The sequence below is a fragment of the Ictalurus punctatus genome, chromosome 7, assembly GCF_001660625.3.
Source record: "Ictalurus punctatus breed USDA103 chromosome 7, Coco_2.0, whole genome shotgun sequence".
Taxonomy (NCBI): domain Eukaryota; kingdom Metazoa; phylum Chordata; class Actinopteri; order Siluriformes; family Ictaluridae; genus Ictalurus; species Ictalurus punctatus.
In genome coordinates, this window is record NC_030422.2 from 22,950,958 (window position 1) to 22,976,187 (window position 25,230).

The following is a 25,230-nucleotide window of genomic DNA, read 5'->3' on the forward strand; positions in this document are numbered from 1 at the left end:
GGGAACACTGTTAGCTTTGTGATAGAGAAAATGTTTCTTGTCCCAGATCGTCTGCCAGGCTTGAATGCCAAAATGAAATGTCTCCAGAGGTGTGTGCCCTCTCTTCAACAGTATCAGACTCCTCATTATGCGCTGCACTGCGGACTATGTTAATGAGCTGGAAAAAATGCTGAATCAGCAGTTAGAATGGCTAAATAATTAACACGCACAGGCTGACTTGAAACTGGAAACAGCATTTCAAATATCCTACGGTTTTATTGTTCCTTTTGTCAGTGCTGTAATGGTCCGTGGTTGCACAGTTCCAGGGCTGTAATGGAGACAATGCTCCGGTTTCAAGCTCAGTAGAAATACTGTGTTGTTTTTAAAAGCCCCATCACACTCTCTCTCTCTCTCTCTCTCTCTCTCTCTCTCTCTCTCTCTCTCTCTCTCGCTGTCTCTCCTCTCTCATTTATGCTCCAGAAATACACACATAGTAGATGTCTACCAACAAAGCCAGCTTTCCAAGCCACCTGTCAGAAACAATATGTCATCTCTATGATTTTCCCACCTCCTCTGTCCCCACATGGCCCAGCTGCCCATTCAATCTAAATAAAGAATCAAGCCATGGAGTTCTGCCAAGCTCAAGGCCATATCCAACAACACATAAACACGCACGCATTAGTTGCATAAACTCTTTTAAAAAGTACAGTTGACCGTTCAAGTCTTAAGGACACTAGAGATGAGTGCACTTTCTCTTTTTTTTTGTCCCTGCCACAATTTAGATGAAAGGCCGTAGCTGGCTGGCTGCAGCTTAGTGGCTGTTGGCCTCTGTCCAGAGTGATTACACACTGTGGTTTGCTCATCTCAGCCAGTTAAGGACTTGCTTTAATACAGCTGCTCTGTTTTATTGATCCCCACGGCTACTGGTCTCACCTGTATTTGTGACTTTCCCAACCTTCCCATCATGTAGGTCATCAAGAAGCTAACCATAAGCTTATCTTGAGCAAAAGCTCTCTTACCATAAACTACCTACCTACTAAGGTTCTCAAGTAGGGATGTTAAACATACTGCCTGTGGTCTGGACAGGGCCAATAAAAGTCTTATCCAGCCAACCAAATTAATTTACTAGCTGTGTTCTAAATTAAAATTGTCTTATGAATGATAACTGAATTGAAACATTTGAAAATATAGCTAGTCTCTGTTATTTCAGTAGGGAGGCAATAACCTCAGGGCCATAAAGTGGTGGCTTGCGATGGACTAGCACCAGGGTGTATCCCGCCTTGTGCCCGATGCTCCCTGGAATAGGCTCTAGGTTCCCAGTGACTCTGAAAAGGAGTAAGCAGTAGAAGATGGATGGATGGATGGACAGAAACAGCAATGAATAATTATGGAATTACAGCAATTATGTATTTATGCAAGTTTATATATTTTTTTAGTATAATGAGCAATTTTGTAAAGAATCATGACACATAATCCCAATGAAATCCATTTCAATTCCAGGTTGGGGGTGAATAATTATGCATTTGCAGTCTGTTCATCTGCTTTGATATATATTCAGTCTGTTTGTGCACGCAGAAAAATGAGGAGGTGTTGCTGTGTTGTTGGTCCGGCTTGATTTTTTTGCTCCATCCTGAGTTTGACACCCCTATTCTTGAGGTTATTTTGAGTATCCATGTTTTGGCTGTGGCAAGGGCTCTGTACTGATGAACAATTGCTGCAATCACAAATGTTGTTAAACATCATAGATTAAAAAGGACACTGATTAGGATTAGGGTGACATTTGGGATTGATAGCAAAGGGCTGCTGGAACACTGAAATGGGAGCTAAACTTCCATCCATCGCTCCATCCATCCATTTTCTGTACCTCTTATTCTACACAGGGTCACGGGGAGTGTGGAGCCTATCCCAGGGCACTCAGGGAACTAGGCGGGGGACACCCTGGACAGGGGGCAAGCCTATCGCAGGGCACAATCACACACACTGAAACACTATGGACAATTTACTATGGAGGAGGAAACCAGAGTACCCAGAGGAAACCCCCAAAGCATGTGGAGAACATGCAAACTCCACGCACACCTGGCAGCCAACGGTTGCGGGAATCGAACCCCTAACCGTTGAGGCAAATGTGCTAACTACTAAGCTACCATGCACCCCAGAGCTACATTTCTTTATTTTCAAAATGTAAAATGAGCTGTTGAATTGGATATCAAATTATGATATTGCTACTATTGAAAGCCTGTGTTCTAAGTCTATCTACTGTACACATACTGAATCAGACAGGTGTGTGTGTGTGTGTGTGTGTCCACGCCAGAGGAACAGCTGGTGTCTCACTGATGGGTGTTCAATCACAGTGTGCCCTGTCTGTCTGGTGCCTGGCACACGGCATCCCAGTCTCCACACCGCTGCTTATGTAACAGCCCTAATGAGGGAAGTGGGAGGACAAAAGAGCTAGGAGTGTGTTTGTGTGTGTGTGTGTGTGTGTGTGTGTGTGTGTGTGTGTGTGTGTCCTGGGCGTGCATACTTGAAGGTTTCGTACATGACAGTGAGAAACTTCTCAGCTTCTCTTATCTTCCAAAACTTGACAATAAATCCAAAGAGTTATAGAAATCTAATCAAACTTTATTATGAGTGAGCAAAAGTGGAAAATACATAGTGACTATAAAGACAAAAACGAGACAAGAAAACATTTGGATCACGGACAATTAAGATAATCTAAACTTAAACATACAATTACTTTGTTCTAGAAATGTCAAGAGAGAAAGCCGGGCTAGTTTAACTACAAAATGAGCAAACATTAGATTGGTCTTTAAAGTATATCCTCCACAAATGTAGGCCTATTAGAAGCTAATAACACATTTCAATAATCTTCTGAAGACACAGTGGCTCACTTCACTATTTAATCCCAGCATGATTACTTCAGAAAGGCAGAAAGATGCTAAAACTGAAAGACAGTGAGCTTAGGATTTCACCCTACCACTGCAGAAGAGATGTGACATGGGTTTCAGTGGGTGGGGAAGAAAAAAAGATAGATTCAGTGAAAGGAAATGTGATCGTCTATGAATACAGAAATATAGTGTAAAGGTAGCGAAAGGGAAATGGCAGACTGGCTGAGACGTTACCCGACATGAACCCGCTCTCTTTTCCCAACATGATGAGGTCAGCTGGATGCCCCTGGAGGATCCTGAAGGCTGTCACTCTGCATTGTGCTTCTGTAATTGTTAACAAGCAAAGACAGAGTAGGACAACACTTGTATCTGGGGCATATTTGTACACACACAATCCTATGACCCTAACTGGGTGCGTCACTACAGTTTCCAGAGCAGTTCAGGACATCGGTCTGCATAATGCTGGTTAGCTAAACGACTTCCTGAGTGATGGCTGTAACCACACTGCAGCTCTGCTCTGACAGTTTAAGTTGTGAGAGATGACTCACTGGCTGCTGTTCCCCCTGCAGTGATCTAGGAAGGAGTCATCTTTCCTTTTTTCATTTTTTACATAGTTTTTATGCAGATTCTAACATTTCCCATTTTCAACGGGCGCAATAATATATATTATCTCCGCTTTTGTATCGACAGCTCACACACATTCACCCAACATTTCTCTTTGTTAACTGTTTAGATTTTTTTTGCCAAGTACCCGTCCCACCATACACACACCCACTAACACTTCATCTTTCAAAAGACTTTAATTAATCTAAAAGCTGCTGTGTGTGGAATGTAACATCTTGAGAATGAGGAGCATGGGGAGAGACAGAGAGAGAGAGAGGCTGAGAAAGACTCATGCAGAAGGGGGGAGGGGGCTGACTTACTTATCATGAAAACAGAAGACAATGAGGACAGTACAGACCACCCAGGACATTTATGATGTGATGATGGAGTTGAAACAAGCTTTCGACCACATTTTTCTTTTTCACAGTTCTCAGTTTATGGCCAGACCTTGTGCGCCTGAGGAGACTTCCAGATAACGAGTCAGGTCATGGAGCTGTCAGTTATATTTCACTCCACATAGCTCCTGACGTCCCAAACCACATATTACTACACTAAAGCGTTTGCCTAAAAAGGAATAATTAAACCCATCATGATTATGAAATTTTGGCATATCATCAATTGTACATATCATTTCCGGCTGCTCGAAGTGTACTGGCTATGCCATAATTGCCCCTGTGTGTGTGTGGTGCCCTGTGATGTCTCACACCCTGTGTTCCCAGGCTCCCATTTCTATCTTTATCTTGACCCTGTCCAAGATAAAGGCATTAATGAAGATGAATGAATGAAATTTTATATTATTATGTTTTCTGTTCTGTGTATGCCTCTTTAAAATATAAAAAGTAGGGTAATAATGCCACATACACAGCCAGGTAACAACACTGAAAATAATAAATTACATTTTAAAGCAGAAGTAATGGCCCCCATCAGGAGAAGCAGAAGGACAATTAATGACTGGATGATTGGGTGAATATAAAACCACAAATGGTTACTGAACATTACACTGCTCTATGTAAATAAATGTAAAGTGATTTATATTTCCGTACTCATATATGAAATCTTATCGCATTTTATTGAGCGTAGAAATGAACTCCAATACTACTGAACATAGCAAAACAAGTATTTACAAATAACTCATGCTGTGTATCAGAGCCTAATGATTGAATATAACCTTGTAGCGATTTGATTATTTAACTAAACTTTAACTGAGAAATTTGATTGCTTTCTAACAATTAATATCACCACATGAGCACAAATAATAGCCATCAGCCTATTATGTAATATTTGTGACAGTCCTAGTAATAAAAGTAAAAGCTTTATCTCTAGGACTCATCATTTGGACACTAGCATATTGTAGTATATTATATGTAACACTATATGTAGTGTTTTTTGTTGTTGTTGAAGAATTTTTTTTTTTTTATTTTTTTTTTGTAAGTGCACTGTATTGTCTCCACTGTGCTTTCATATGTGACTGCAAAATGTCAAACAAACAAGCAAAAAAAAAATCCCAAAGGAGTGGTCTAGGATTGCAGTACATTTATATAAGATCTATCTTTTTTTTCTCTTTCTCTCTCCATCAGTGCTGTTCAACTTGATTCCTGTGGGTCTGAGAATAGTCGCTATCCAGAGCACAAAGACGGGCCTCTACGTTGCCATGAACAGTGAGGGCTACCTCTACACTTCTGTAAGTTATAAACATATTTAAAAACAGCCGTTAGGAGTTTTCAGCAATGCGTAATTCTGATGCTGCTATACAGAGTTATAACACTAACACTGCTGTGTTTCAGACTAGTTTTAGTTCATGTTAAATCAGTCCGTACAGGATTTTTGCAGACTTTTTTGTGATTGTTGTGGCCAGAAATGCTTGATTTTGGTGCAGTGTGTGCTGCAGTGTGTGTGCCTTGCCTCCGTCGATACACTCGCTTCATCCCCCTCTTCGGCCATTATCTTCTAGAACTGAGCCGCTAAAAAAGTGAGCAGTTTTTGCGTCTGGATTCAGACCACTGCAGTGTATCGTGAGACTCACGACCTCATTATATATCATATAAACTAATGATTCAAACTACATATATTCATCATTAAATATTCAATATTTAACTATAACGGAGGAGCTGGAGCTGTGATTAAAAATAACTTGAGTAAGAGTACACTGTAAAACCGGATAAGTTAATTTAACTCAAAAAATTTGAGGAAACTAATTACCTCAAAAATTTTAAGTTGATAAATCAATTTCTTTAAGCCAAATACACTTAAATATAAAAAAAAAAATTAACTCAAACTTTGTAATTTAAACTTATTTTTTGTTATATTTAAGTGTATTTGGCTTAAAGAAATTGATTTATCAACTTAAAAAGTTTAAGGTAATTACTTTCCTCAAATTTTTTTGAGTTAAATGAACTTATCCGGTTTTACATTGTATAAGTATGGCCAGTTAAACCTACTCTTAAAAATACTGTTTTGTTTTCAAGAAGTTACTCACGTAAATGTAACAAAGTAAATATAGTGCATTAGTACCCACCTCTGGTCATTATTTATTCATTTCAGAAAAGTTTGTGTTAGTAGACTGTTCATTCATTCTTGCTGTGAATCATGAATTTAAACAGCAACTCATGACTTTAGTGCAAAACTAATATACTTGGTTTGAACTCAACAGTAGTTAAATCAAGCCTAGTATGAAGAATTGCATTCACTCACTTTTTATCTTGGAGACTTTTGCTCTTTCTATTTTACTCATTAGGAATTTGTCATTAATGTAACTGAAACTGCAGATACATTGTTCTACATAATAGTAGTATTATATATTTAAAAGGGTATTCCATGTGCAAGTATAAAAAGATTTGGCAGAAACTGTAATTGGCTATGAATTTAAATAAATAATTATTGAAGCAATATGATATTTTTATTAATAAAATTTAGCAGCCCAAAGCCTACAAAACACTAATAAACAGTGACAACACAAGGATGTGTTAAGCAGATGTTATTGAGGAGGACAATTCACACAGTCTTACAAATCTATGACTATACCTTCAGGGAAAACTTTGTTGTTGTATTTTTTTATCAGTAACATCATATATTGTTATACTGTGTTTCCCACAGGTGTGCACCATACACTTTCAGGCTCTAGTATATTTTAAATATCTCAACAGGTACCTTAGGTACAATGGATATTACAAATACATTGATTCACAGTGATTCTCAGTCTCTCATTACCTGCATAAGCATGACTGTTATGGGTTGTGCTACCTACCCCCTCCCCCACCGCCCCACCCCCTCCCCCACCGCCCCACCCCCTTGACCCCAACCTCAAACTGCATTCATGTCATTGCCACAATGGAAACAAGTCGTGTTGTTGTGTCTGAGCTGTTAATAAATAAAGAGTGATTTTTAAGGATTGGAATATACTTGGTATCAGAGAGAATGTCAAAATGTATCTAGAGACAGATGAGAAGTTTTGGTCTAATAACCTAGAAAACTACTGCATGTGAATTCATTTTGAGAGGAGAGTTCAAGTGAGAATGGAAGATAATGGCAGCCAAGAAAGATCTGAGTGCTCAAAGACAACTTGAAACATATTCCCTTATGTGCTCTTTCTCGGTCACTGAAGACAGAAGTGGGTTAAATCCATACTCACTTCAAAGGAGTAATAAACGCCTCTATGAACTACATTTAGAGCTGCTGTGCAGAGATGATACATACAAACTATTGATATCCTGCACAGACATAAACTTACACAGACTCAGTTAAATTCAGCTAAGTGAGAATGTTACAATAACCATAAGAGGATGTTACCTTGATCTGTCATGCATCATATGCAGGACATACAGAAAGGCTACAAAGGCTCAAAGTGTGTAAAAGGTTCTGAATAGCATCCACAGTTTCCACTTCAAAAGGTTCAAAGAAGATCCTTTTTACCGAGAATGAACTAGCACAAAGTTAAACATATAACAGCCAAAGAACCCTTGATGAATTTTTATTTATCTTCTTGAATACTTTCAGCCAGATGTGTTTTTTTGTTGTTGTTGATTAAATAGTTGATAAGTAGGAGGGTACGGTGGCTTAGTGGTTGCACGTTTGCCTTGCACTTCCAGGGTTGTGGGTTTGATTCCCGCCTCTGCCCCATGTGTGCAAAGTTTGCATGTTCTCCCTGTGCCTTTGGGAGTTTCCTCCATGCACTCATTTCCTTCCCCATTTCATCCAAAGACCTGTGTTGTAGTCTGATTGGCATCCCCAATTGTCCTTAGTGTCTTTCGTATGTGTGTGTGAATGTGCCCTGCAATGGATTGGCACCCCATCCAGGGTGTCCCCTGGCTTGCGACCCTATGTAGGATAAGCGGTACAGAAAATGGATGGATGGATATTCGAAATGTTTATTTAAATCTACTCTCATTGGAAAAAGCCAAACTCTTTATAACTCTAATTAGTCCCTTGTAACTCAGCTTATATTTATGTTGTAGAGGTAATACTATCACTGAGTATTTTAACTACAGGCCTAACTGCTTTACTCCTCAAGTGTATCTGCCTTTAATAAAGCTTTCATTTAGAGTACTATTAGCATCTAAGAGCTCCCATTTAATAACTTCCACAAACATTCATGTTTAATTGCTATTAGATTTGTTGTAATAAACTGTAATAAAACCTAAGAAATTCCAGGTGTTACAATTTTTTTTGATTGCCTTCTCACAGGCTTTGAAGCACACAAAGGCATCAGGCACACAACTGACTATACTAGGTGTGAAACTCAAGCCCATGTTCATAACTACACTCTTAATAATATAGGTTCTTCAATGGTTCTTTACAGCACACAAGCATCTTCTTGTCAAGAATCATTTTTCATTGTATAGGGTTGAGCTAGGGTTGTATAGGGTTCTTGAGTTGAGCTATATGGTTCTTAGGAGATTAAAGAAGTTCTTTAAGGTTCATTATAGGTTCTTTGGAGTAGTGTATTGGTTCTTCATGGTATCATGCCTTGACAGGTTAAAGTGGACCCTATAAGGTTATTTGTGGGACTGGAAAAGGTTCTCTTGGCATCACTCTTAAGAACCTTACTTTGGTTCCTTAAAGCACTAACTAAGGGTTTTTAGAGAACGTATGATAACTGCAGTGAAGAACCATTTCTGGGTTCTTTAAAGCACCAGTAAATTGATGGTTCTCTAAAGAGCTTGAGCGTAAAATGTTCTTTGTGCAACTTCAAAAGGTTCTCCTATGGCATCAGGCTGAAAAACCCTTTTTGTTTCTAATTGGAACCTTTATTTTTAAGAGTGCAATCTAAAGTTATTGAGAGAAATTATTTATTTATTTATTTATTTATTTATTTATTTTGTATTAATGATAGCAAGGTGGCCATTGTATTTCAGTGTGTGGGAGCTGTGTGGGGGGAAGTGTGAGGAAATTTTGTGGAAAGTTTTTTTTTTTTTTTTACTTTTTTTTTTGCAGTGCTCTGTACTCTTCCGGAGCAGCAGCTCTTTTCTTTTGATTGTTTATTTGTATGTGGTAATCACTATTTCAGATTTAGTGCACAGTCATTTACCATCATGGCAGGGGAAAGAGTAGAAAATAAGGGGGGTGGGGGGCATGAAGGATGAAAGTGTGAATTGGAGTGCAGGTAAAATAAGGTGAACTCTTTTGCTCACAGATGGAGAAAGGAGGACAGTTCCTTTCTTTGTGGGGGTTTTCTCCATTTTTTTCCCCCTAGCTGCTGTGGTCCTTTCCCATAGTGAAAAATGGGTCGTCGTCTTCTACAGAGAAGAAAGTAGCTTGTTTATAGCTCCTCATCCTCATCTTTCCTTCTGGGTATATTGTAATTAATTACATGATCTGGCGCAATGTCAGGACATGCTCTATGTGTGTGTGAGCAGACACCAACTTTTACTTGAATGTATTTAACTTAATCCTCATCAATAATTCATGGTTTTTGTGGTAGACATGCTGTAACTGCAGACTCCACAGAGACCACACACAAACAACCTCACTCTCTCCCACTCTCTGTACACATACAGTAAAGGTGGATGACAAGTAAAAAAAATCAACATGAAGCGTCTCAATAAGGTTTTGGGCTGCCATAAGTCACCAGAACAGCTTTAAAACGTCTTGGCAACAATTTGACATAGCTCCGGAGCTGTACTGGACGGATGTCCACCATTCTGAATAAAGCTATTTCCTCAGCTGGTGTTTTAATGATGCCGATGGTCATTTTGTCTCCCTGCCAAAGAAACATGTCACTTTTTCACTCTTTTCCTTCTGCATACTCTGCAACTTTCTCTCTCTCTTCGTTTCCGTAGTTCGCTTTGTACAGCATTAAAGTGAAGACAATGACGTGAGATATGCCTAATGCTATTAAGTGCCCAAATTATAATTAAGTTATAAATAAATTATAATTATAATTACGGGGTTAAAGCATGTGGGCACTTTCTTTGAAGAAGAGCTAGGGTGAGACAAAATTACATACACAAAGGAAAAAGGAATAAAGGAAAAAACAACATAGTAAGGTGTTGGTTCACAACATGCATCGGAAACTTCCATGCACCTTGGGATCCATTCTACACATCTTTGGAAATGTTCTGGAGGGAATAAAAACTTCTTCCAAAATATTTTCTCTCAGTTGGTGTTTGAGTGTTATCTAGTGTTATCTATTGCACCAAAATCTCCCTTCGGTGTTCAATTCTGGTGATTGTATAGGCCATAGCATGTGATTTACATTAGTTTTATACTTGTTAAACCATTCAGTGTGCCATTGTTCCCTGTGGATCAGGCAGGGTCATCCTGGAAAAGACCACACCCATCAGGATAGAAATGATTCATGATTGGAAAAAAGTGATCAGTCAAAATAATCTCATATTGATTTGCAGTGACGTTTAACTCTTGGACACAAACCATGCCAGCAAAATCACTCCAACAGCATAACAGGGCATAATTTCACCAATCTCACTGGTCTATATACTGTACATGCTGTATATGTTCAGTACTGTATGTATGTAGATATGAATAATGATGTGAAGCTCGGTGTCAGTGGTGTGTGCTTGCAGGCTGGTGTTACCTGTAAGAGGCTGTTGGAAATTGCTTTTGATAAAAATAGTCCCAGTCCCTGTAACCTGACCCATTTTATTAACTTTGCTCTGAGTAGAACTCCTCATAGACCATGAACTCAGAGAAAAAGAGAAGGGAAGGTGAGATGGAAGCTCTGGACCTGGGGTGTCCAAATTTTTTCAAAGGGGGCCAAATTTGACCATATCAAAATGCATATATTGGGGTCAAATATTGTTTAAGGATTATGCAAAGTATTAATATTTACAACATGAAAATGGGGGCACGGTGGAATAGTGGTTAGCACATTTACCTCTCTCCTCCAGGGATGGATGTTTGATTCCCAACTCCGCACACTGTTTTGCATGTTCTCCCTGTGCTTCCGGGGTTTCCTCCAGGTACTCCGGTTTCCTCCCCAGTCCAAGGACATGTGGTGTAGGTTGATTGACATTACCAAATTGCGTGTGAATGGGTGTGAATGGATTCAAAAGAGACCAAAAACAACTGGTGATACATTAGGCAAGCATACAAAAATTCTATAAAAATGTAATCACCATGGTAGCCTACTACCAAACAATTTGACTTTCCCATAATTGAAAAAGTAATAGCAAATGATTTGTGCAAATGAGCCTGTAATTTGTCATTATTGTAACTGGCCACTATTTCATCCCAGAATGCAAATGACTTTCAGATTAATTACTGGTTTGGCAAGGTTCATGGAGGATGTTGTGGGAAAAAAAATGCAACTCAGAGTATGTAAAAACAGCATGTATAATCAATATCATTACTAACATGTAAAGCAGATGTGCTTGTGCTCTGCCCACAGCATCTGGTCTAATGATTGCCTTACTCCAAAATGACTGCAAAATTCTGATTATGATTTACTTTATAACATTGTAAAACTTCAATGTGACTGAGAACTGTGGGCAATAATTTGCAGTCACTGTGTGTGTGTGTGTGTGTGTGTGTGTGTGTGTGTGTGTATGTGTGTGTGTGTGTGTGTGTGTGTGTGTGTGTGTGTGTGTGTGTGTGTGTGTGTGTGTATAACAGTGCCTGTTAATTATTGCCCACAGTTCTCAGTCACATACAGTCTCACACACACACATGTATTTAGGTACTATTAGATAGTTCACAGGGGGGCACAGTGGCTTAGTAGTTAGCATGCTTGCCTTGTACCTCCATGTTTGGGGGTTCGAACCCTGCCTCTGCCCTGTGTGTTACTTGTTCTCCTTGTGCTTTGGGGGGTTCCTCCCCAAGTCCAAAGACATGTGCTGTAGGCTGATTGGCATTTCCACATGTCTGTGGTGTGTGAATGTGTGTATGATTATGCCCTGGGATGGGCTGACCCCACCCCCCTTCCCCCGTCCAGGGTGTCCCCCACTTCATGAGTCCCGTGTTCCCTGAGATAGGCTCCCCCGCAACCCTGAGTAGGATAAGCGGTACAGAAAATGGATGGATGGATAGGTCACAGGTTAAATGCATTTCTGCATTTTGCTTTGAATAGTTTCTGTGTATGTGATGAACAAGACCAGAATGCCGGATAAGGACATCCACTTCATAAAGCCAAAATCCAGATCTCAAAACTGGGACCCATGAAGCAAAGGGCGAATGCACAGATTTAGTAAGGCTTCTCCATGATCGAGTTGACAACATGAGCAATTACACAGCAACGAAGTAACACAGCTAATTATACTGTTCATACCAAAGTGGTAACTTTTCATCCTCGGAAAGTCTGACTTTTCCAGGTTAGAATTTCATTCCAATATTTCAACAGTAAAAAATACAGTATATTATACTGTATATAAACTGATCTACTGTGTACAATGAGATTCGGATAAAACAAATATGATTATTCAGACTAGACATATTGATTAATTTAGAGATTCAAATTATTATGTATTAGAAAATAATAGTGCTTATTTCAAGCATATATTTCTAGAAAGAAGCCAACTTATCTGGCATCAAAATAAGACTATTTGAAGCTTGCAGTACAAATAGGCTTAATAATCGTATATTTGTTTATCATGATTTTAATATTCACTTAATTCAATTATATTGAAGATATTTTCACTTCCAACAAAACAAGAAATTGTAGTGTGTATGCTCAGACTTTTAAACAGATTTTCTATTTTTTTCTAATATGCTTTATGATCACGAAATACATGAGGACAGTTGAATGAGTGAATGGTTACTTGTTTATTTGTGATTAATTGGTTTAACGAATTGTATCAGATTTTTTTTATTCAAGGTTTTTTTTGTCAGTGCTGTCAGTAGTGAAATACTTCAGATTATCATACATTTGGTTAAAAATACAAACACATTTTTTTTTTAACTACTTGACAGTTATTTTTTTTATTTCATATCCAGATTACTGATTGTGTCTATTTTTTCTGACCTTAAACAGCTGAGGGTGACTGACTGTTCTGAGTTGAGAAAAAGGAAGGTCTTATTGAAAAAAAAAAAAAAATGAGTTCATTTAGAGGTCATGAATTTGCAGTAACTTTAATGCCAGAAAGGATAAAAGCATTTGCTCAGTATGTACTCAGTATTTGGGTAATGGCAGGAAGGGTAGAGTTCGGACTGTTAGCAAACTGCTGTTTTCTACAACTTTAGCCATTATGTTTCGAGATGACCACAGTTTGCTTGTCTGCAGAATTCAAGTACCACAACATTTGAATACATCCAGTGAATAAATCTAAAACTAAAAGGTTTAGTGTATCAATGATCTCCCTCTGTGCCCCCAGATGGTAGCCTAGATAACACCTTTTTATTACACAAATATTTATGGTAAGCAAGATGATAGATAGGGTGGCGTGATGGTACAGCAGGTAATGTGGAGTTTCTCATATTTCGTGGGCGTTTCCTCTGGATTCTAGGGTTTCCTCCAACTTCCCATAAAAGATCCCTGTAATTAGACTGGCTCTGCTAAATTACTCCTAGGTGTGAATAAATGTGTGAATGTCTGTGTGTGTTTGTGCGTGTGTATGTGTTTGTGTGTGTCCTCCTCCCACCCAGTGTTCCTGGAATAATCTCCAGATCCACTGCGACCCTGAGCAGGATAACGCAGTTATGGAAGATGAATGAATGCAGCCCACAGATAACACTGAAATCTTTGTGGAGTCCTCAGGGACAGTCTAGTGGAAAACATGGCTTGTGAATCGTGCAGTGAGAATATGGTTTACCATGAATTTGAACCTCGCTGAACGTCTGTGGTTACATCATTCTCTAGCAGGAAAATGTGCGACTTGCATTTTTTAACCAAAATGGGAGAAACTTGTTAATCAGCAGTTTTTTAGTACAATACTTCTGGGTGAAACTATCAGCCAAAATACAGTAATTGGGTGCATTTTATATCTTTCCCTCTTACTTGTTTGCTCGCTCTCTCTCTCACCTGCTTTTTCTCCATCTCTTACTATCTTAGTCTCTCTCATTTAGATGCAGGAGGTGCAGGTTGCAAGATAGGGATCACCTTAGGTCACATGACCAGCCAGATTAGTTATGAGGAAGAAAGAGAGAGAGAGAGAGAGAGAGAGAGAGAGAGAGAGAGAGAGAGAGAGAGAGAGAGAGAGAGACAGACAGACAGACAGGCAGACAGACAGAGAGAGAGAGAGAGAGAGAGAGTGAGAGAGAGACAGACAGACAGACAGACAGACAGACAGGCAGACAGACAGACAGAGAGAGAGAGAGGAGATTGCTAAGTATGCTGCATTGGCATTGCAAAAGTGCTGCAACTTGGGTACAGCATCAGTCACATCACAGTTCATGCACACACACACACACACACACACACACACACACACACACACACACACACAGCTCCTCATGAATCCGTTCCTGCACATTTCTTTCAGATGATGCAGTATTTACAGTGTGAGTAATGTATTGTGCTGGAGTTTAGTCCCAGTGCAGTTAGCAGTTTAAGAGATGTAGTGTGCATCCAAACACCACTGTGTGTACTGGCTCGATGCAGCCATGACACTGACAGTCAAGCTGGAGACTTATCAGCTAGCCGAACAGCACATCAATAATCACAGACTATGTGTAAAGTGTGTGTGTGTGTGTGTGTGTGTGTGTGTGTGTGTGTGTGTGTGTGTGTGTGTGTGTGTGTGTGTGTACTGATGCAGCTTTGGAAAAGGACACATACCTGACTTTGACAGCATTAGGCAAGTGTCTCCTCTGTTGTGTGTCATTTGTGTGCACGTGGTAGGGAGAGTTGTCAGGCTCGTACACACAAACACACACACACAAACACACATTTGTGTGTGTTGCTGCTGATATTCAACAATTGCAAATGACCTCGTACACCAATATATATATAAGAAAACCCCGGAATACACATACACACACACACACACACACACACACACACACGCACGCACGCACGCACTGTTGTGACCTTCTCTTTTCAAAATCATACATTCGTCTTTCTGTTTGCTAGGTCAGCACTCCTCTTTATCTACCCACACACACACCCTTGTTTTTTTCTTCCTTCCTCTAAACCTTTGCAGAAATGAGAGCAGAAAAATGAAAAGTCTTCTGTAGGGGTAAACAGAAGAAAAACTTAAAGTACAGAGTACAGGAACGACAAAGAGGGTGAGACAGAGGGAGAAAGTGAACAAGAAAAGGAGGGAGGGGGAAGCTGCACGCTTGCTCTCTTTGGAAAATCCCCAAACTCCCTGTAGGTTCCGCTAGTCAAGGTGAAAGGCAGAGGACACACATGCGCACACACTCCTCTCCTGCTGTTTCTGGGTCAGAGATGCAGAAACATGCAGGTGTTCATTCAGGCCTGCTGCATTCTCCATCCTGACCTGAGGTCATGAGTCATAACGTTCTCAATCATAAACACAGCTGAGCTTAAAGCCATCATCCATCAACGAGAGAAGAAAATATTATTTCTTCTTCTTTTTTAAAATAATAGTGTACAATAAATAATGTACAATTATCTAGTATATAGCTAGCATATATGGTCGTCAGGGAAAATCATTTGCATTGAGAAATTTCGACCTTTTAATCTAAATTAGATTCTGAAAACAAAAGGTTCTCCTGCTTGTATATTTGCTCTCTCTTTTTTTTTAATATACACTGCCAGTTAAAGGTTTTTGAACAGTTGGAGTTTATTATGCTTTATTACAGTTTAATCGCTATTATTGCTACAGACCAAACAACATGCTACAGAAGAGCAACTAAATAACAAAAGCTAAATCTTTATAGAACTTATTAACTGTTCACTCTCAGATCCTAATGGGTCTCTAAATGAATGTTATATTAAAGGTAAGAACACTTGATGATTGAAGCTGTTACGCTTATAGCTAAAATACTCATAGACACATAGCATTAACTGTAAAATATACTGCAAATATGAGGTATGTCTAATTCGAGTGATCAATATTTTGGTGTTGTCTATTTAAAATGAAGGGTATTAAAAATAATTTTAAAATATGGGGATTCCAACACCTGACTGGCAGTGTATCTCAGTTGCAGCCTATGGTGTTGCAGTCTGTTTACACTCTGAAATGAAAAATGAAGAACATACTTGGAAATACTTGTTAGCATTTGCATTCATATTTTATAATATACACATATACCCATCAGCCATAACATTACAACCAATGGTAGGTGAAGAGAATAACATTGATGCTCTCATTACAATGCACATATCAAGGGGTGGGATATATTAGGCAGCAAGTGAACAGTCAGTTCTCAAAGTTGATGAGTTGGAAGCATGTAAAATGGGCAAGCGTAAGGATGTGACTGGCAGAGGCAGTGTGATGCTCTGGGCAATGCTCTCCTGGGAAAGCTTGAGTGCTAGCATTCATGTGAATGTTACTTTGACACGTACCACCTACCTAAACACTGTTGCAGACCAAGTACACGCCTTCATGGTAACAGTATTCCCTAATGGCAGTGGTCTCGTTCAGCAACCCTGCCACACTGAAAAAATTGTTCAGGAATGGTCTGAGGAACCTGACAAAGAGCTCAAGGTGTTGACTTGACCTCCAAATAGCTGTTTTGGCTGCACAATTCAGCTACGCCATATTAGACAGGTGGTTTTAATGTCATGGCTGATTGGTGTATATGTAACGTGGCCAAAATGTGTGAAACATGTTACTGACAAGTTGACAGTGAGACCAATGGGAATAAAAACAAAGATAAAAATATTTATTTATTGGTTTTGACAATTTTTTTAAAAACCTGCTGCTCATCATGCAACATCACAGAGATGAGCTGTATGCACTTGGAGGAAAGTGTTAACTGTCCTCTTCTGTACACATGAGCTGAAACATGTCCATGATTGGCTTGTGCTGCTTTAACTGACAAGGGAGAGATACCAAAAGTGAATCATGTAAACCTTACTGTAACTCCAAATTAATTGGTACGCATGCAATGACATTATTTTTGGCATCCACACCAGATTATTTGCTGGTAATAAACGGCTTAAGGTGAATTATGTTTGACTTTTGTTGAACCAAGTGCAACAGCACTAATGGTCATAAGATAAATACACAGAATGAAGAAGCGAGGATGGGGCTGATTTCTTTCTAGCCCAGACTGTAGCTTTATGTAGACTCTCAATGACTATGTTTACATGGACAGCAGTAATCTAATTATTGACCTTATTCTGAGTAAGACTATATTGTGATTAAGGTTTTTACATGAGCTGCTTTTAGAATATTCCTTTCATGTTCAGGTTTTACATGGTATAGATCATAGACTGATTAACGGCACACGTCATTACGTCCCCACGCCACGCCGTCCGACGTTCCCTCCAGAATTTCACGTATCAATATACAGTTCATCGTTGTTATGGTACCGTATACAGTTTTAGGTGTTTCTATTTTTAATTTTATGAAAGCTTCAAGTGCAGTTAATTATTCGTCATGCTATACGTGCAAAGAGACGACTACTTGAAGCTGTGGGTTGCGTCCAAAACCGCGTACTTACCTGCTATGTAGCTGTTCAGATACGTGTATTTCACTTCCTACTATATACATGTATTTTGCCTACTATATAGTAGGTAAGTACGCGGTTTCGGACACAGCCGTGCTCTCTTGTTTGCCGTCAAACACTTAACCACGGCCGAGTGTGTACGTGTCCTGTCGCAAAATGCGGTGAAAACTCCCACACGACGTAATAATGTGATTAAGGTGTATACATGTCTGTAATGCACGTCGATAATGCGACTATAAAAGGAATACTCCACATGTCTTCGATTTGTGTTTACTTTGAGTATAACTTAAAGTCGGATTAAGGTCATCAATAATCGCTGTTTACATGATAGTTTCTTAATCAGAGTATTGTCTTAATCGGGTTAATATCGGATTATTGTTGTTCATGTAAACGTACTGACCAAGACACCTTCTTGCTTTTTTCCTTTGTGTGTGTGTTTCCTTTTTTCAACCCACATTGGTATTTGAGAAACGATTCTCCTTTGCTTTCCTTTGCTTTCCCTTTTTTTTGCTTTCTCTTCCTGACTATTCCATTAGGCCCGTAGTCCTGTCTATCAAAGAGTTTGACAGCAATCTCATCCTCATGTCAGAGCCTTGTAGCCCTGCTTTAACTGGCACATGAAAATTGGTGCAACCCCCCATCTGCACTTTATTGCATCAGTTAATATACAGTTCCTACACCAAGCGACCAGAATCCAATTAGTGGAAACCTCAGCTGTGAGTGGAAAGTGAAGCAGAAAATGATTGACAGTGTAAAGGTGTGTTTGTGTGTGTGTTAGAGAGAGAGCTTGAGAGAGAGAGCTTGAGAGAGAGAGAGAGAGAGAGAGAGAGAGAGAGAGAGAGAGAGAGAGAGAGAGAGAGAGAGAGAGAATAAAGGCTCTGGTTTAGTTCTGTAATACTGGCTTATGGCTCATCAGTAGTCTGATGACTCAGTGAACAGTGTGTTAGAGAGTGCCACCTACTGCCCATAGATGCTAATGCAATTACGTTTGGCAGGAATGAAACAAATTTAGAAAGAAAAAGTATTACATCTAGGAAAACACAGTACTGTGCAAGTTTTAGGCACCCTATCCTTTTTAGTACAAACTTTGTTATAGATTTTTATTTTATGACCTCTACATTATCGAGTCAGTACAAAAACATTTTAGAATTCCAAACATTAGTTTTCCAGAACAAAATTAAATGTTACAGAAAAATGTTTGTATGTTAGTAAAGAAAGCAGCATATTACGTAAGAGACACTTTTCAGATTTAAAAAAAAAAAAAAAAACATAATGAAGGCTGCTGGGTTTTGCTGCAAAAATAAGAAGCGAGTACGACAGTGAAAGTCTCCAGAAGAACCGTGACTGGGTCTGCAAGATGCTCAATAAAACTTACAGCTCATTTCCTTATAAAACTACACTCATTCTACCTGAGACTACTATTTTTTATGTAATTTTTTTGCCACACCAAATATTGACTTTGTTTCATTTATTACTGTTTACTGCTCTTAAATGTAGAAACATTTACTTTCACTATTTTGAAGGCACCTTTGGTCTACAGCATTTCTTTGCATGTGCCTAAAACTTTTCCACAGTACTGTTAGATAGATAAGCATGAGCACATGGTAGTTTTTCACTTTTGGTTTATGTGAACTGTGAGCAGAACTTAGCTCAAGTACGATCATTTGAAAGAAACATAAATCAATTCTAACACAATCTTTGCCAAATCCATTGAACTATTTAATGTGATAAACCACACTAGACAGCTATTCACAAGCTACAATAAATTATTTAATCACTACATCAAAATGTATTAATTTTCCAGTATTTATTGTATCTGGTATCTTGGCATCAGAAGATACTTTGATATCATTTTAATGGCAAAACTGACCGTGAATACTGAAACCTAAGCCCTTAGAACAGAAACAAGTATAAACATGTCACTGATATCAACTTTGAGAACCCCATATCATCCCAATTACACCTATTAGCTTAGAGTCTTATTATTTTATAACGTATTATATTATAAAGCGCTACTGATGTCGCACAGCCTCCCCTGTGGATGTAGATGTAGAAAGCGAGACAGTGATAGAGAGAAACGATAACAGCGGGACACCAGGGGCAGAAACAGGATGACGAATGAACCAAATCAAAGCGTGGGATGGGGTCCAAAAGGAACAAATAAATGAAATAAGTAGAAGGATGCAGATTTTGCTGTCATGCTGCATTGTATTGAAGCATTCCTCCTTTTTACTCCTACTGAGCTTGGTGTGTTTGCTTGGTACCCCTCTGAGAACTGATGAAGATCTCTCTCTCTCTCTCTCTCTCTCTCTCTCTCTCTCTCTCTCTCTGTCTCTCTCTCTCCTTTTCTTGTTTTCTTGTTTATATAATCTTCCTGTTCCATCATACTTGCATACACATTGTGGAGAGGATCTTTGTTACTGATGGTCTCTGAGGGGAGCTTGGGCTTTAACAGGCCATGCTGGACCCTTTAGTGTTTAATGAGAAAGGAAGAGGGAGATCAGGAACTCTGGCACTTATTCAGAGGCTCCTAATTACTGCCTAATAGAGAAGACCATCTTGTGTGATGTTAAAGTACTGTACATTCCAGTGACATTGTGTCAGGTTCGTGGCTGGGGAGGCATTGACTCTTTCAAAGTCAGATTTACAAAAATTTGAGTTCAACAGAGTCGCATAAATTCACCATTCAACTGGCTGCTTGCACATTGACTACTGGTTATGTTTCATATCCCATATCAGCATTCTTTACACACACATAGGTAAGGTACATATTTGGCCAAAGAAAAACGTTAAATTTATAGCGGCTCACAGACAGCGCATTTGCTCTGCACCCTCCATGTGTTCTTAATTTACCATTACAATTCCACAAGTCATACTCATTCAATACAAATGAAAGTATATACAGTCCACAACAAAAAGACAAATGTAGTTTTATTCTTTAAAATAACTTACTTTTTTCTTACCTTGTTTTATGTATATTTTTATTTATTATTAAAAAAGGGCTGGTCTTTTATTTTTGTTGTGGACTGCACAGCAGTGTATGCATGGTCTTACCTTTACTCGTCTGTCTTACTCATATCATCAAATCCCAAAAACGCCTCCCTCACTTCACAGGCCACCTCACTTTTAGCCACATAACGCAAAATGACAGATCTGGGCTTTGTTTGTGACATCTGTTGTCTCGTCTACTTCTACAGCAGCAAATTGGGCTGCATTAATCTCCTTTTTTATATTATTTCTAATCACATCACTTATTGCTTCAATTAAATCGTTCTGAATTCTGTTTGATAAGCCAGAAAACACAGTGAATGTCTCTAAATGTCTAGCTAACCTATCATCTTTCTCAGCAAAAGCATGTAATAGTTCTACATAGCTGCCACGATTAGAAGAGGTCGTACTCTCATCGTTAGCACGAAATGCTAATTGCTGTTTGGCTAGGAAGCAAGTTGATTTAATGAGGTCTTTTAAAAGAGGTTTTCCTTTAATGAGGTCTTTTAATGAGGTTTTCCTTTACTTTAGCATTGTGGATGCTAATATTTAGTCTCCGCTGTTCGTAATGTGAGTAGTTGAACTTTCATGTCTGCGGAGACTTCTTGGTATATTTTTCAAGTAACAAAATCCCGTTGTAGTCCAGACGTTGTCAATCATTGAGAACAAAAGGCAGGGAAAGCAGAAAAAGCAGTTTCTCGGTGCACAACCACACAGCCAGTCTTTCCGGGTGTACCACTCCGTTTGAAAAGAGCGTGTTATCTTCTGTCCCGTTGTTTAAAGCAAATCTTTTAGCTCCGGCATCGTCTTCCATTATTTATCACTTCCAGTTTTCATTGAAAGTCCAGTTTTGAGAAATGTTTTAGCTTATATATAATCTTCCATTTTTGAGTCAGGGCAAAACATTAAAATAAACGGACTGATGCGGTGCACTTGTCTTTCTCTACTTGGCTTTTTTAGCTAGCATATTATTCACAATGCCATTTGTTTGTAATACGTGAAGAAGAACAATAGCAGAACAAGCCCGTATGCTCACACATGCCCCATGCAGTGAGGCAGGGGTACTGCCTGCCTCCCCTCCTGCTTTATGTCAGCAACGTTATGTCAGATCTGCAAGACTAATACATGACCTAGATTATGGAATGTGAGGACATATAACAAAAGTGTGTACAAACATTACATTGGTGACATACAGAGAGATCAATTGCACGTGCTCAAGTTGAGCAAAAAAAAAAAATGAGCAGCTCGATCCGAGGGATTGCGCAATCCGAGAAGAGGCTCAGCTCATCACTGCCTCCCTTCGTGTCTTTCCTCCGTATTTGAACAGGAAAATACACAAATTCAGCGATATTGACTATAAAAATCATTGGAATGATTGGAATCATACAATGATTACATTTCTATCACAGATCAGTGGACAAATATTTATTTATTTATTTTTATCAGTTTTTTGTTTTTACATTTCATGATGACACATGATGCCTCCCCTGACCGCACGTCAATGGTACATTCTACACACACACAACACACTCACACATTTATTCATTCTCTTTCTCTCTCTCTCTCTCTCTCTCTCTCTCTCACACACACAAACACACACACACACACACACACACACACACACACACACACACACACACACACACACACTGTGTGTTAATGAAGAAGGTATTCAATTTTAATTTCTATTTCTATTTATTTTTAGTATTATTTTTGTTCCTTCCTCCCTTTTCTAATGTTTGTGGTTTTGGTTTTCCTTATGGTCGTTTATCTATTGTCAAAATATATGATGTAAATGTTTCAGTCTATTGGGGCATGGTGGCTTAGTGGATAGCATGTTTGCCTCGCACCTTTGTGGTTAGGTGCTCAAATCCCACCTCTGCCCTGTGTGTGCAGAGTTTGCATGTTCTCCCTGTGCTTTGGGGGTTTCCTCTGGGTACTCAAAGGAATGTGTTGTAGGCTGACTGGCATTTCCATATTGTCTGTAGTGTGTGCATGTGTGTGTGATTATGTCCTGTGATGGTTTGGCACCCTGTCTAGGGCGTCCCCCTGCATTGTGCCACAAGTTCCCTGCGATAGGCTCCAGGCTCTCTGTGACTCTGTGTAGGATAAGTGGTATGGATGGGTTTCAGTCTGGTTTTCAAAAAGAGGGTTTTAAAAATCTATCTATCTATCTATCTATCTATCCAACTATCTATCTATCTCTACTTTTTATCACACTCTCTCTCCTTTCTTTCCCTCTCTCTCTCTCTCTCTCTCTCTCTCTCACACACACATACACACACTCTCTCTCGCTCTCTCGCTCGCTCTCTCTCTCTGTCTGTCTCTCTCTTGCCCATTCTTTGCCTGTCCTCTGTGGGCCATCAGTTTACTTCAGTTATTGTAATTCTTTAATTACTAAATTAAAGCTGGGAGAAGGCTTGGACGCAAGCCCTTAATGTTTGCTTCCAGAAGTGTTGTACACCAAGGACAAGATTTAATTGATGGACAGATAAGTGTCTGAAATGTGCACTTTGACCAAAGTGGATTCATGTAGAGAATATATAAATCTGTTAAGTACACAGATATGTATATCTAATTTACTTATAATGTAAGCAAATTATGAAGAGTGTGTGTGTGTGGGGGGGGGGGGGGGGGGGTGTAATTCTAGTAAATGAAGCATCATTTGCATCTTTTGCTTTGAAGAACAGTTCTCACCAATATTTTAAATGAAAAGAAATGATGATTGTGTGATTTAATAAGTCAAACGTGCTCATATCAATTGAATAACATATTACTCCCCCAGCTGACAGTGCACATGTTCCAAACAATTGAAACAGAAAGCGAGAAGAAGAAGAAGAAGAAGAAGAAGAAGAAGAAGAAGAAGAAGAAGAGAACTCCTTATTCAGCTTCTCAGCTCACCAGTCACACCAAGGATCACAATCAATCTTGGAAATTGGTTTGTTCCCTGACAAGGTTACAAAATGACAGCAGGGGGTTGGAGGATGGAGGGAGTGCATGCAAGAGAGGGAGAAAAAAGTGAAGGATGGATGAAGAGAATAAGAAGGAAAGAGAGAGAGGCGAGCATGCTAAGAGGGAGGAAGAAGGATGAGGAGAGTGAGATGTTAGTCTTTGCTTACTGACAGGCTCCGATCTCCCACAGGGATTTACAGATTGAAGGTGTTCAGTGTACTTTGTGGCCATAGAGGGACAATTAGTCCTGTGCAGTGCTGCTGGACCAAAACCATCTGAGTGACTGTGCTGGAATGCAATACTTCATGTAGAAAGAGTAGTGGAGAGAGAGAGAGCATGAGAGTGAGTCTCACACATGTCTATATGCTTCTGTGTTTATGTATAGAAAATGCTGTGATGCAAGACGAGGCAAAACTGACAATAATGATCACATCACATCTTATTGTACACACTTGTACATGCCATGGAAGGACTGGAGGAGTCAAGTTCACATTTCCGGTGTGTTAAACTTCACAATATGTGTTCAAAATCACAATAAACATTTTTCTCAGAAACCCGAGTCTTACAAAAGTACAGTATGCCCTATAAACACAAAAATGGCACCACAAAACCACAAAAACATTCTTTGCTTGCGTAATTATCCAAATCACTCCACAACACAATCGTGTAAGTGTAAGTTACAGTCTCCTCCCACTATTGCAATTCTCTCCGCTCATACCGAATTTTATGAGCAACAGGTCGACAAGTTTCAGGCCTACCTTGCTTTCTCAGCATCTTGTTCCATTCCATCATTTCTGTTTACTTCTTTAAAAAAAGGACAACAAAGTCAGCTGCCTTTTTTCTTTCCCCATATACATGATGTGTGAGCATATGTGACTACATCAGTGCTCTTGCATTCAAGTGCTGTCACATTTCCAGCGGCATTTACATTCAGCACAGTGAGACAGCAGCTTGTCCTTCAGGATTCTCTAACTGTTATTCCTATATTTAGTATAGTAGGTATTTATATCAGTTATATATTAAATAGATATTTCTCACCCTTGTATTTGTTTATGTATGACAAGACATTCACAGCTTACTAGAAGGGGATTTCAATTATTTTTACAGATCTGATGAAAATCATTGACATTCATGTTCAGGTGCTCTTGCAGTCAGCAAATGTAAAATACTGCCATTACGAGTGCGTTGAAATAACCAGAAATGCAGAAGCAATATTAAGAAGAATGCAGAAGTGATTCTGCAAAGAGCCAATTGGTAATCAATTGGTTTGTGTGTGTGTGTGTGTGTGTGTGTGTGTGTGTGTGTGTGTGTGTGTGTGCGTGTGGGTGGGTGGGTATTTTTTGTCTTACAGGAACACTTCACGCCAGAGTGTAAGTTCAAAGAGTGCGTGTTTGAAAACTACTACGTGACATACTCGTCCATCCTATACAGGCAGACGCAGTCTGGGCGAGCCTGGTACATTGGCATCAACCGTGATGGGCAGGTCATGAAGGGCAATCGTGTCAAAAAGACAAAAGGAGCCGCCCACTTCCTGCCAAAACTCATTGAAGGTGTGCTAAAATGTTTACTAGTATTAAACTGTATAGCCTTTATTTAAAAAAAAAAAAAAAAAAAAGTCTCTATGTTTTGCTATGATTTTATTAAGGATTATACAGTATGCTTGTACATATTTGCATGTACAAGCATGTTGTACATACAAATACATACAATGTATGTATTTGGATGTTTTCAATTTCATGCAAACCTTCTAGATCTTTGATGCAAAACTTACATTGGTCTTGGCCCCACATGCACTGATATCTTTTGTTCACTTTTCTGCCTACTAGCTTCAGAATCTGGAAGGTTGCAATCTGATTGG

General features: G+C 39.1%; 1 protein-coding gene across 1 annotated transcript in view; it reads left to right on the forward strand.

The window, feature by feature from the left end:
• fgf11a (fibroblast growth factor 11a) overlaps window positions 1-25,230 on the forward strand; it is a 78,893-nt gene that overhangs the window by 50,216 nt on the left and 3,447 nt on the right. The window contains exons 3-4 of the mRNA XM_017471146.3: window positions 5,045-5,148; window positions 24,724-24,922. Of these exons, the coding sequence (XP_017326635.1) occupies window positions 5,045-5,148; window positions 24,724-24,922 (303 nt within the window). The remainder of the gene's footprint in view (window positions 1-5,044; window positions 5,149-24,723; window positions 24,923-25,230) is intronic.